Source organism: Lates calcarifer, unplaced genomic scaffold (genome assembly GCF_001640805.2).
Source record: "Lates calcarifer isolate ASB-BC8 unplaced genomic scaffold, TLL_Latcal_v3 _unitig_358_quiver_876, whole genome shotgun sequence".
NCBI lineage: Eukaryota > Metazoa > Chordata > Actinopteri > Centropomidae > Lates > Lates calcarifer.
Window position 1 is genome coordinate 1 of NW_026116496.1, and position 13,930 is coordinate 13,930.

General features: G+C 42.1%; 1 protein-coding gene and 1 pseudogene across 2 annotated transcripts in view; both read right to left on the reverse strand.

Annotated features, from left to right (window-relative positions):
- Nucleotides 1–51: 51 nt before the first annotated feature.
- Nucleotides 52–5,207, reverse strand: LOC108894496 (protocadherin beta-15-like; annotated as a pseudogene).
- A 1,245-nt stretch (nt 5,208–6,452) lies between these two features.
- Nucleotides 6,453–13,930, reverse strand: part of LOC108894499 (protocadherin gamma-A11-like) — a 45,823-nt gene continuing 38,345 nt past the window's right edge. For both annotated transcript variants that reach the window (XM_018693169.2, XM_051068236.1), the window contains one exon: nt 6,453–6,729. In XM_018693169.2, coding sequence (XP_018548685.2) covers nt 6,530–6,729 — 200 coding nt within the window. In that variant the 3' untranslated portion in view covers nt 6,453–6,529. The remainder of the gene's footprint in view (nt 6,730–13,930) is intronic.

A 13,930-nucleotide genomic window follows, 5' to 3' on the forward strand; every position in this document is an offset into this window, starting at 1 on the left:
GACCTGTCTGTTATTCTCAGAGTCTCTGTCCTGCACATTAATGATGCCCACCTCTGTACCAGGTGACACGTTCTCAGGTATGGGGTTAGTCAGTGACTTCAGATATATCACTGGAGCATTGTCATTAACATCAGTGACATCAATAATCACTTTTGCTTCTGAGGAGAGCCCATAACCATCTTTGGCCTCAACAAACACTTCATATTTGGACCCTCTTCGTAATCTATGTCACCTGTCACACTGATTTCTCCTGTTTTCTCATCTAGTGAAAAAAGCTTTGATTTGTCAGATAGTCGGCTAAATTCATATGTAACTTCTCCATTGATACCCTCGTCTACGTCTGATGCACTTACAGTGATAACTTTGGTTTTCAAAGGTGAGTTTTCCGGTAATGCGGTTGTATACACAGCCTCAGTAAACACTGGGCGTTATCATTAGCATCAAGTACAATGACGTGTATGACTACAGTCCCGGATCTCTGAGGGGAGCCACCATCCACAGCGGTGAGCAATAATTTCATTTCCTGCTGCTCCTCTCGGTCTAACGCTTTATCTAAAACCAACTCGCCGTATTTACTGCCAGCACTTGTCGTCTGAATGCTGAATACAAAGTGGGGTTTTGCTGCAAAATGTAGCTTTCAACAGAATTCTTGCCTATGTCTGCATCATGGGCTGCATTAATGCGATATCTGGTTCCTTTGTCAGCTGACTCTCTAATCTCAAGCTTCACTATATCCTTTGGGAAGACCGGCGCATTGTCGTTCACCGTCCTGCACCTGCAGAGACAACCGATGTAACTCCAATGGATTCTCTAATAGCAGGTCGAATTTGAGAACACACGAAGGCTTTTCTCCACAATGCTCCTCTCTGTCTATTCTTTCCGCAACTAATAAATCCCCGCTCCGAAGGTTAATTCCGCAGTACTGTTTGTCGTCTCCTTCCATGTCAACACGAGCTTTGCGAGCAGACAGTCTGCCACTTCCAAACCGAGATCTTTGGCGATATTTCCAATAACAGATCCGTGCTTCAGCTCCTCCTGAACAGAATAGCTCAGGTCTCCGTGTGCGTAGTGCACCGCAACAAAGAAAACGACAAAGCCACAGCTTTGAAGAATGCTCCGTTTATGAATCATCCTGAAAAAGCACTACGCAAATGTATGTCGCGGTCGTTTTAAGCATCAAAATACGATATTCGGTCAGTATATGGGCCGCTCAAGGCATCTGTCGCCTTTGTTGAGGGCTGTCGTGACCACAGGGGTGGTCCATACCAATAATGGGTGGTGTGCAAAGCATGCTGAACATCCGACTGCTTAGCTGGTCTATAGTGACACCGTGAGTATAAGCGAGATATAGCAGTTTACAGAGGTGATGCAATTTTTAATATATACATTATCAGATCGGTTGGTTTTAACGTTTGAATAAAAGCGCATTCTCATGGGGTATTATAAAGTCTACAAGCTGTATCTCTTTTTAAAGGAAAGCAAAAGGCTTGTTCTTTCGATAGTCTGTAAACAAGAGCTTGTCATCTCGTTAAGCAATGCCCCTAAACGATTTCTTAGTGAAACCAGTAAAACAACATTCCCTAAATGTTAAGAAATGTTTGACCACAGTTCGTGGGCTCTAGTATTACATGCCAAAATATGTAATGATCGCTTAGGAACTCATATCGCTTTGTCATTGTCTCAGCCTCTGTCTCTCAATGAAATAGATTGCAATACTTTTCTCGTGAAACATGCAAAAAGAAATATGCTTCGAGCTTTATCCAAGGACCACTCGACTTATATAAACTATAACCAAAGATACAAGTTGCATACAAACAACACGAAAATGGTATAATGACAGAATACACATGCATCAATGGTAGAGAGAAAACCTGTTTGGACTTTATATACAATCAAGACAAAGGGGGAATAGTATCATTCCTGTGCAAAACTAGATGAATAAATAAAAGCTACCAGCACTAAATGGGAAGTAGGGTGTTAATAAAATGCAATTACAAGCACATAATATTACTCGCTCACAATAATTGGTGCTCACCAAATCCACTGTTATCATTTTCCATAGATTTCTCCATCACAGAAATGTATAACTATGATACAAGGCCTGAATGTTAATGGTAAAATGGCACGTAAGTGTCTCAGGCAAACAACTGTGCAACTGAAATTGTACCCTGTAACTTTTGAGAGGTGAAAAAAGAAAACATGGGTGAGCTGCTCCTGAAAATTACAAGAAAAGTTCAGCACCAAGGACAGAGACACAAAGAGCATTTGCGGCTCTGCTCAAAAGACACAGGTAGAAACACAGATGCGGTGACAAGAATAATACCCAGTCTGGGTAAAAGATAAGACACAAAAGGTCAGCAGCCTCTCGAATGACCACAAATTTCAAATGTCTGCATACCACGATTGAAGAACTCCTCTCTGAACTCTTGAATAATAAGACAAGAACTGATTTAAAAAAAACGACTGAAACTTTACCATCTATCACTCTCCACGACGTATTATCACACTCAGTGCACGTGTTAAGGAACAAACTAAACTAATGAGTTCGTATTGAAGGCGGTAGTACATTTTAATATGAAGTGAAAAGACGAGAATGAAGGCAAATACAGATACCTATAAGAGCAGTGTTTGACTCACTAAAGTGGAAACAGAAATATGTCGAACTACAAAAACACCTGTTCCTACCTCAGGAGAAGCATCCACAATCTCCAAATGCATCAGCAAAATCTGATGGACTTTTCCTCAGAGTCTGGTCTGCAGGCAGTGTGTTGTCATTGTATGATGTCACAAACTTAAAGTCACTGGTTCTAGAACCTGTTGTCAAGTAGGCGTCATAATTGTAAGTGCTGCGTAAAGTTCCTGTGCCGTCAACATCTGCGTAATTAGGAGGGAGATAAGCGCTGGGGATGGCGACTGCTCCGTCAAACAACAGTCTGGGCTTTCTCCTGCGACAAAACCTCACACCCAGAATGATTATAATGAAGGTCAGAAAAAAGGTGGACACAGAAACCAGGGCGATGATCAGATAAGAGGTCAGTTTGGAATTCTTCTCATCATAAGAAATATCCTTCAGTTCTGGCACCTCAGCCAAGTTATCAGAAATAAGTAAATACATGGAACAGGTGGCAGAGAGAGAGGGCTGTCCGTTATCTTTCACTGACACAATAAGGTTCTGTTTCATGCTGTCAGATTCAGAAATGTCCCGCTGTGTCCTGATCTCTCCGCTGTGGAGACCAATAGTGAAAAGTCCCGGATCAGTCGATTTGACTATATGATAGGACAGCCAGGCGTTCTGTCCGGAGTCCGCGTCCACCGCTATCACTTTCGACACCAGAGAGCCTCCGTGTGCAGCTTTGGGGACCAGCTCGGTCATGAACGAGTTGCCCTCCGGCCCGGGGTACAGTATCTGAGGAGAGTTGTCGTTCACATCCGATATGAAAGACACTGACGGTCACGTTGCTGCTCAGAGGAGGAGAACCGTTGTCTCTGGCCATCACGTGGACTTTAAAGCTCCTGAACTGTTCATAATCAAACGACCTCACAGCGTGGATCACCCCCGTGTCTCCGTTAACAGACAGATAGGAGGACACCGGGGCACCGTTCACATCACCAGGTAACAGAGAATAAATCACTGTACCGTTTTGTCTCCAGTCGGGGTCTCGAGCACTAACGGAACATAAAGTGGAGCCAGGTTTGTTATTTTCTGTCACATATGCGCTGTAGGACTGTTCCTCAAACACAGGTGGGTTGTCGTTGATGTCAGCTACAGATAACTGAACAGTTTTAGAGGAGGACAGAGGTGGAGAGCCCTCGTCAGTGGCTGTGATTGTAATGTTGTAATCAGACACTAGTTCACGATCCAGTTGTCCTGTGGTCACCAGAGAATAATAGGTTTTAATAGAAGGAACTAATTTAAAAGGAACATTTTGCTGAATGGAGCAGCGGACCTGTCTGTTATTCTCAGAGTCTCTGTCCTGCACGTTAATGATGCCCACCTCTGTACCAGGTGACACGTTCTCTGGTATGGGATTAGACAGTGATTTCAGATATATCACTGGAGCATTGTCATTAACATCTCTGACATCAATAATCACTTTTGCTTCTGAGGAGAGCCCATAACCATCTTTGGCCTCAACAAACACTTCATATTTGGACCCCTCTTCGTAATCTATGTCACCTGTCACACTGATTTCTCCTGTTTTCTCATCTAGTGAAAAAAGCTTTCGTGATTTGTCAGATAGTCGGCTAAATTCATATGTAACTTCTCCATTGATACCCTCGTCTATGTCTGATGCACTTACAGTGATAACTTTGGTTTTCAAAGGTGAGTTTTCCGGTAATGCGGCTGTATACACAGCCTCAGTAAACACTGGGGCGTTATCATTAGCATCAAGTACAATGACGTGTATGACTACAGTCCCGGATCTCTGAGGGGAGCCACCATCCACAGCGGTGAGCAATAATTTCATTTCCTGCTGCTCCTCTCGGTCTAACTCTTTACCTAAAACCAACTCGCCGTATTTACTGCCAGCACTTGTCGTCTGAATACTGAATATAAAGTGGGGGTTTTGCTGCAAAATGTAGCTTTCAACAGAATTCTTGCCTATGTCTGCATCATGGGCTGCATTAATGCGATATCTGGTTCCCTTGGGAGCTGACTCTGTTATTTCTAGCTTTGTAATATCCTTTGGGAAGACCGGCGCATTGTCGTTCACGTCCTGCACCTGCAGAGACAACCGATGTAACTCCAATGGATTCTCTAATAGCAGGTCGAATTTGAGAACACACGAAGGCTTTTCTCCACAATGCTCCTCTCTGTCTATTCTTTCCGCAACTAATAAATCCCCGCTCCGAAGGTTAATTCCGCAGTACTGTTTGTCGTCTCCTTCCATGTCAACACGAGCTTTGCGAGCAGACAGTCTGCCCACTTCCAAACCGAGATCTTTGGCGATATTTCCAATAACAGATCCGTGCTTCAGCTCCTCCTGAACAGAATAGCTCAGGTCTCCGTGTGCGTAGTGCACCGCAACAAAGAAAACGACAAAGCCACAGCTTTGAAGAATGCTCCGTTTATGAATCATCCTGAAAAAACACTACACAAATGTATGTCGCGGTCGTTTTAAGCATCAAAATACGATATGCGGTCAGTATATGGGCCGCTCAAGCATCTGTCGCCTTTGTTGAGGGCTGTCGCGAACACAGGGGTGGTCCATACCAATAATGGGTGGTGTGCAAAGCACACTGAACATCCGACTGCTTAGCTGGTCTATAGTGACACCGTGAGTATAAGTGAGATATAGCAGTTTTACAGAGGTGATGCAAATTTTCTTGACACGTGATCAGATCGGCCGGCCTTAATGTTCGAATAAAAGCGCATTCTCATGAGGTATTATGAACTGGAAGAGGTGTGTGTTCTTAAAGTAAAGCGAGATGCTTGTTCTCTCTATTATGAGGGTCTGTAAACAAGAGTTTGTCATCTGGTGAAGTAATACACCTAAAGCATTTCATAGTGATCCCACTAAAACAACATTCCCCAAATGTTAAGCAGTGTTTGGCCACAGATCATATCCTTGAGTATTACACGCTAAATTTGTCAAAATCTCTTAGAAACTCATCTCTGTCACCGTCTCAGCCTCAGTCTCAAGTAAAATAGATTACAATACTTTTATCGTGGAACATGCAATACAATATTGAAAAAAAATCTCCGTCGAGGTTTATCCAAGGACCAATCGAATTACATAACAAACTCTGATTAAAGATAAGTGATAGACAAAAAGAACACACAAAGAGTTAAAGCATGCATGCTGTGATGAATTGGTGCAAAAAATCTGTTTTTGACTTTAACTTCAGTTTGAGATTTAAGACAAAAGTGGAATAATATATATACCTCATGTGTAAAGATAAAAAAATAAATATAAATTGCTAGCATAAAGAAAAACAATTTGTTAACGAGATGCCCTTACAAATGAAATGTTGCTCACTGACAACAAATAATTTTCACCAAATCCACTAATATCATTTTACCTGGTTTTCGGCATCCTACAAACATCTAACTATGATACAGGACCTGAATGTCAATACCCAGGGGTACACTGGTGTCTCAGAAAAAACAAGATATGACTGAAAATGTAATCTATAACGTTTGCGAATTGAAAAGTAGAAGACATGACGGAGTTGCTCTAAGTTCAGCACCAAGGACAGAGGCACAAAGAACTTTGCAGCTTCATTCCAAATACACAGGGAGAAACACAGACGCTTAAAGAACATTATCAGCAGCCTCTCAAATGACCATAACAATTGAAATATTTGCATACCACGCTGGAAGAACTCTACCCTGAACTCTTGAAAAATACCACAAAAACGAAATTACACAGACCACTGAAACATTACTATTTATCACTCTCCACGTCCACGATGCATTATCACACAGGGTGCAAGCGTTCAGCAACAAACGAAACTAATTACTTGGCACTGAAAACGGCAGTACATTTTAAAATGAAGTGAAAACAAAGAAGGCAAATTCAAATACTTATAAGAGCATTGTTTGACTCACTAAAGTGGAAACAGAAATAGGACAAACCACAGTGGCACTTGTTCCTACCTCAGGAGAAGCATCACAATCTCCAAACGTCTGAGTAAAGTCTGATGGACTTTTCCTCAGAGTCTGGTCTGCAGGCAGTGTGTTGTCATTGTATGAAGTCACAAACTTAAAGTCACTGGTTCTAGAACCTGTTGTCAGGTAGGCGTCATAATTGTAAGTGCTGCGTAAAGTTCCTGTGCCGTCAACATCTGCGTAATTAGGAGGGAGATAAGCGCTGGGGATAGCGACTGCTCCGTCAAACAACAGTCTGGGCTTTCTCCTGCGACAAAACCTCACACCCAGAATGATGATAATGAAAGTCAGAAAAAATGTAGACACAGAAACCAGCGCGATGATCAGGTAAGAGGTCAGTTTGGAATTCTTCTCATCGTAAGAAATATCCTTCAGTTCTGGCACCTCAACCAAGTTATCAGAAATAAGTAAATACATGGAACAGGTGGCAGAGAGAGAGGGCTGTCCGTTATCTTTCACTGACACAATAAGGTTCTGTTTCATGCTGTCAGATTCAGAAATGTCCCGCTGTGTCCTGATCTCTCCGCTGTGGAGACCAATAGTGAAAAGTCCCGGATCAGTGGATTTGACTATATGATAGGACAGCCAGGCGTTCTGTCCGGAGTCCGCGTCCACCGCTATCACTTTGGATACCAGAGAGCCTCCGTGTGCAGCTTTGGGGACCAGCTCGGTCATGAACGAGTTGCCCTCCGGCCCGGGGTACAGTATCTGAGGAGAGTTGTCGTTCACATCCGATATGAAGACACTGACGGTCACGTTGCTGTTTAGAGGAGGAGAACCGTTGTCTCTGGCCATCACGTGAACTTTAAAGCTCCTGAACTGTTCATAATCAAACGACCTCACAGCGTGGATCACCCCCGTGTCTCCGTTAACAGACAGATAGGAGGACACCGGAGCACCGTTCACATCACCAGGTAACAGAGAATAAATCACTGTACCGTTTTGTCTCCAGTCGGGGTCTCGAGCACTAACGGAACATAAAGTGGAGCCAGGTTTGTTATTTTCTGTCACATATGCGCTGTATGGCTGTTCCTCAAACACAGGTGGGTTGTCGTTGATGTCAGCTACAGATAACTGAACAGTTTTAGAGGAGGACAGAGGTGGAGAGCCCTCGTCAGTGGCTGTGATTGTAATGTTGTAATCAGACACTAGTTCACGGTCCAGTTGTCCTGTGGTCACCAGAGAATAATAGTTTTTAATTGAGGGAACTAATTTAAAAGGGACATTTTGCTGAATGGAGCAGCGGACCTGTCTGTTGTTCTCAGAGTCTCTGTCCTGCACGTTAATGATGCCCACCTCTGTACCAGGTGACACGTTCTCAGGTATGGGGTTAGACAGTGATTTCAGATATATCACTGGAGCATTATCATTTATATCAGTAACATCTATTATGATTTTGGCATAAGAGGTTAATCCTAAACCATCTTTCGCTGTGACACGCAGTTCAAATGATGATGCTATTTCAAAATCCACGGCGGTGCACAATTTTAAATCACCCGTCTTCTGATCAATAGAAAACATTGACTTCACATCTTCTGAAATGCGTCCAAAATCATATGTAACGTCTCCATTAAGTCCCTCGTCTGCATCAGTAGCACTCACCGTCAGCACAACAGTACCTAATGGGGAGTTTTCAGGCAGACTGGCTTTATAAACGGCCTGGCTGAATACTGGGACGTTATCATTAGCATCCAGCACAGTAATGTGGATGACCACAGTACCTGACCTTTGAGGAGAACCACCATCCAGAGCTGTAAGAAGTAGACTGATTTCCCTTAAATTTTCACGGTCAAGCTCTTTGTTCAGCACAAGTTCCACAGAATTAGTATCTACGCCCAGAATAAAGTTATCATTCCTTTGCAGGTTGTACGTCTGAACTGAATATTTACCTATATCCGCATCATGTGCTTCTTCTATTGGAAACCGAGCACCCTTTACTGCCGATTCACTTATATCTATATGGATAAATTCTTTATTAAATTGCGGAGAGTTATCATTTATATCTTGGACATGTATAGTTATGCGGTGCAATTCTAGTGGATTCTCTAGCATGAGCTCTTGTTTTAAAACGCAGGATGCTTTGTCTCCACATAGGCCTTCTCTGTCAATCCTCTCAGCAACAGTCAGGTCCCCGGTACGGAGGTTTACATCACAATAACGTTTGTCGTTTCCATCCGCATCAATGCGGGCCTTTCGAGCGGATAATGTGCTTGTTTCAAGACCCAAGTCTTTGGCGATATTTCCGATCACGGATCCAGGTCTCGTCTCCTCCGGAAAAGAATAGTTTATATCTCCACTTGCACAATGCAAATAAAGAAGCAGTAAAGCAACGGCACAGCTTCGTAGCGTGAATCCCGCGATAGCCATCGTGTCGCCCATCTGAAAGTCAACGTTTCGTCGTCGGTGTACAGAAACACAATCAGAAAATAGGTATTTAAACCAAAGTCACCACAATCCGAAGCAAAGTCTCTGCTTCTCTCGACAATAAACTGCAACACCTTAAGTCACATTATGCGTCGACACAGTGGGTTGGTCCACGACAGTGGGTGTATATGGACACACAAGCTACTACAGCTAGTGCATAGCGACATCGTGAGACTCATCTATAAATTGCAGCAACTCTATGCAAGCAATACATTTATGAAAACAGACATCTATTGAGAGCATACTGATTTAAAAGAGAAATGATGAAGTGAAATGTCTTGAGACATGTAGAGAGGATCCAACATTAAGAGCACTTCCAAAACAACAGCATTATTTCACTTGCCCACCCCATGTTGAGCACTGCTAATTAGGTATGAAAAAACATCCCATTTGTCTGAACATTTATTACGTGTCTTAAAAAAAAAAGAGTATGTTAAGTTCAGCATTTAAAGGTTTCCAGAGATGCTATTAAAACTATCTACGACAACTGCTTTGTCCTAAAAATATAATATGTTTGTAAACAGTGGGCAAAACGACTACGAATGGAAAATAATCTATGCTGAAATAGTGAAGCAAATCACCAATTGCTTGAGGGATGTTTTAAGTCTGGTGAGAAACTAAAGTTCCATTATGAACAAGAATTAAAAATGTGCAAGTTATTAAGGGCACAACAAGAACAAATTCTGATTTGAATGAAAGATGATAATTACTTTGCTCAGTTCCATTAAAATCTCTCACCGGCAGTTCAGTGTTAATAAAATCAAAAATGATGGGAAAAGAGTTAGATTTAACTGCAAAACTGAGCAGATATGGGAAACAAATTCATAATCATTCAAACACCAGCAAATGAATACTCACATAAATAGATGTAGACAAACGATTAATGATTTGTTTAATGTGAAAACTACAAAAATCTGAATACACTGTTGTACCATAGAAGGAGTAGATGTACAACATGAATGCCAGATGACCGATAAGACAATAAATTTTTCCTACGAAGTTAAATTGGTGTGTTTGAGCAAAGACATTATCAACAATTAAGATGTTTTCAATTATTCAAAAAGCCAAAATGTCCATGTTAACATGGGGGCAAAAAAAAACCTTTTCATAATCAAAGGAATCGGGAGTGAATGAACGGACCACGATTTAAAAATCAAAAGAAACACCTTAAAGAGTGTCCAAGTATCAAAAAATACAAATAAGCAAACCCCCAAGTTAATTAAGGACAACCACTGCACGGTGACTGTGCTGTTCATCTAATATTAGATGTATCGCTGAGCTGGTGATATTGCAAAGAAACAATTGGGAATTCTTGTGGTAAAAATTCAGCATAACAGTAAATGAAATAATTACAACTATTTGTCTAAACACAAAAGCTCAAAATGAGCCTCACTTCTAACTACATTAAGTAGATGATTCTCTGATTTCTTTTAGGCTTGACCATATCAATATACATTTCACACTTCAGGTCACAAATCTGAAAAAGTGAGAAGTCGATAATGGGTCAAAAATGTGATGCTCTTACCTCTGGAGAAGCATCATGATCTCCAAAGGCATCAACAAAGTCTGAAGGACTTTTCCTCAGAGTCTGGTCTGCAGGTAGTGTGTTGTCATTGTATGATGTCACAAACTTAAAGTCACTGGTTCTAGAACCTGTTGTCAGGTAGGCGTCATAATTGTAAGTGCTGCGTAAAGTTCCTGTGCCGTCAACATCTGCGTAATTAGGAGGGAGATAAGCGCTGGGGATGGCGACTGCTCCGTCAAACAACAGTCTGGGCTTTCTCCTACGACAAAACCTAACACCCAGGATGATGATAATGAAAGTCAGAAAAAATGTAGAGACGGAAACCAGCGCGATGATCAGATAAGAGGTCAGTTTGGAATTCTTCTCGTCATAAGTAATATCCTTCAGTTCTGGCACCTCAGCCAAGTTATCAGAAATAAGTAAATACATGGAACAGGTGGCAGAGAGAGAGGGCTGTCCGTTATCTTTCACTGACACAATAAGGTTCTGTTTCATGCTGTCAGATTCAGAAATGTCCCGCTGTGTCCTGATCTCTCCGCTGTGGAGACCAATAGTGAAAAGTCCTGGATCACTGGATTTGACTATATGATAGGACAGCCAGGCGTTCTGTCCGGAGTCCGCGTCCACCGCTATCACTTTGGATACCAGAGAGCCTCCGTGTGCAGCTTTGGGGACCAGCTCGGTCATGAACGAGTTGCCCTCCGGACCGGGGTACAGTATCTGAGGAGAGTTGTCGTTCACATCCGATATGAAGACACTGACGGTCACGTTGCTGCTCAGAGGAGGAGAACCGTTGTCTCTGGCCATCACGTGGACTTTAAAGCTCCTGAACTGTTCATAATCAAACAACCTCACAGCGTGGATCACCCCCGTGTCTCCATTAACAGACAGATAGGAGGACACCGGGGCACCGTTCACCTCACCAGGTAACAGAGAATAAATCACTGTACCGTTTTGTCTCCAGTCGGGGTCTCGAGCACTGACGGAACATAAAGTGGAGCCAGGTTTGTTATTTTCTGTCACATATGCGCTGTAGGACTGTTCCTCAAACACAGGTGGGTTGTCGTTGATGTCAGCTACAGATAACTGAACAGTTTTAGAGGAGGACAGAGGTGGAGAGCCCTCGTCAGTGGCTGTGATTGTAATGTTGTAATCAGACACTAGTTCACGGTCCAGCTGTCCTGTGGTCACCAGAGAATAATAGTTTTTAATAGAAGGAACTAATTTAAAAGGAACATTTTGTTGAATAGAGCAGCGGACCTGTCTGTTATTCTCAGAGTCTCTGTCCTGCACGTTAATGATGCCCACCTCTGTGCCAGGTGACACGTTCTCAGATATGGGGTTAGACAGTGATTTCAAACTGATAGCAGGTGGGTTGTCATTCACATCTGTTATATCTAGAATTACTGTACAATATGAGGCAAGACCTGGTACGTCTCTCGCTCTGATTCGCAGTTCAATGGAGGTCTCAGTCTCATAATCAATAGACCCGATGACTCTTATCTCTCCTGTCTTATGATCAAGTGAGAACAAAGAGACATGGTCGTCGGATACATGATCAAAATTGTACGTAATATCACCATTGGGGCCCGTGTCTGCATCAGTAGCGCTCACTGCAAGAACTACAGTATCTACAGGAGAGTTTTCAGGCAGACTGGCTTTGTAAACGGTCTGGCTGAACACTGGGGCGTTATCATTAGCATCCAACACACTGACGTGAATGATCGCTGTACCTGATCTCTGTGGAGAACCACCATCTAAAGCTGTAAGAACTAAATTCAGTTCTTTCTCTTGTTCTCGGTCTAATTCTTTTACCAAAACCAATTCGGAGTGTTTCCGTCCGCTTCCATCTGTATCTACATTAATAGTGAAATGCTCATTATTTTGCAAATTGTAGCGCTGTACTGCATTTGTGCCGATATCGGCATCACGGGCTTCTGTGAGTAAGAATTTCGCTCCTTTCACGGCTGATTCTCTAATTTCAAATGAAATCAGGTCCTCACTAAACTGCGGGGCATTGTCGTTTATATCTTGTACATGAATACTGATGCGATGAAGCTCCAAAGGGTTTTCCAAAACAAGCTCCTCTTTTAAAACGCAAGTCGCCTTCTTACCACAAAGGCCTTCTCTGTCGATCCTGTCAGTAACAATCAAATCTCCGGTGCTCAGATTAATATCACAATACCGTTTGTCATTCCTGTCCGTGTCAATGCGAGCTTTACGCGAGGAAAGTGTAGCAGTCCCGAGGCCCAGATCTTTGCCTAAATTTCCAATCACAGACCCGCGTTTCATCTCTTCTGCAATAGAGTAGCTCACATCTCCATACACGAAATGCAGGGAGATGAAAAGGAAAACAACACAGTAGCGATTCATAGAAAATCCTCTGTATATTGTTGTTCCCATGGTCGACCAGGCATTCATCTTCTCCTGGTCAGTTCTTTTAAAATAATCAAAGACTGATGTATTCCCCGTTATTAACTATCCGAATATCACCACGATGCAGGCCCTTTGTATCGTCCTTAACCGACTCTCACACACCGCACCACAGTAACGCTTTACAATGGTGGAAAAAGAATGGGAGAAGCAACGGACAAGTTCTTCCTTTGTTGGTGCACAGTGACACCAAGAGTTTCAATCCGTTATAGCACTGTAAGCTGAAACAAGTCGACAGCTTCACTATCTATTCCAAGGCATAAGATACTGCTATTCAGTCATTATTTCATTACTGTTCCAACACTGCCATATAGATTGTGTACTAGCCATAGTTACAACTATAAATGACAAAGTAACTGTTGTGACTGTCTTATCGGTAATATGACTGCTTTTTGTGTAGGGGCTCCAGTGTTGGAGCTTCATAAGCTGTCTGTAAAACAAATACCTTTAATATACAGTGTGTATTACTGCAAAAGACACTGTACTCCTCTACTCAATGCTACTCAATGCTATATTTGAGTATTTATTGTAAAAGTGAATAATCCAGCACAGTTTAGTTTAAAGATGATCTAATGTGCACAGAGACTCTAACAAAGTGCATAGAAATGCAACAGAAAATTGTGCTAGAAACCAAAACTACAGAGCATGAGGTTAAATAACAATGAAACACAATGAACAGCAAGCACACAATCCCATTACAAATACCAAAATCAAATATAAATCGTTTGTTTGAACTTGTTAAATAGACCACCTTATAAATAAAGCACAACAAAAATCATTATCCTTATCATACTGAATATAGGCCTATATTTAGAAAACAAATTATACCAAAATTAAACATTAATTCATTACACAATAACAATACTCGTATCCAATCTGATATTGAAGCTATTTAGTGACTTTATGAAAGGAGAGGATGAACCTCAACTGACACC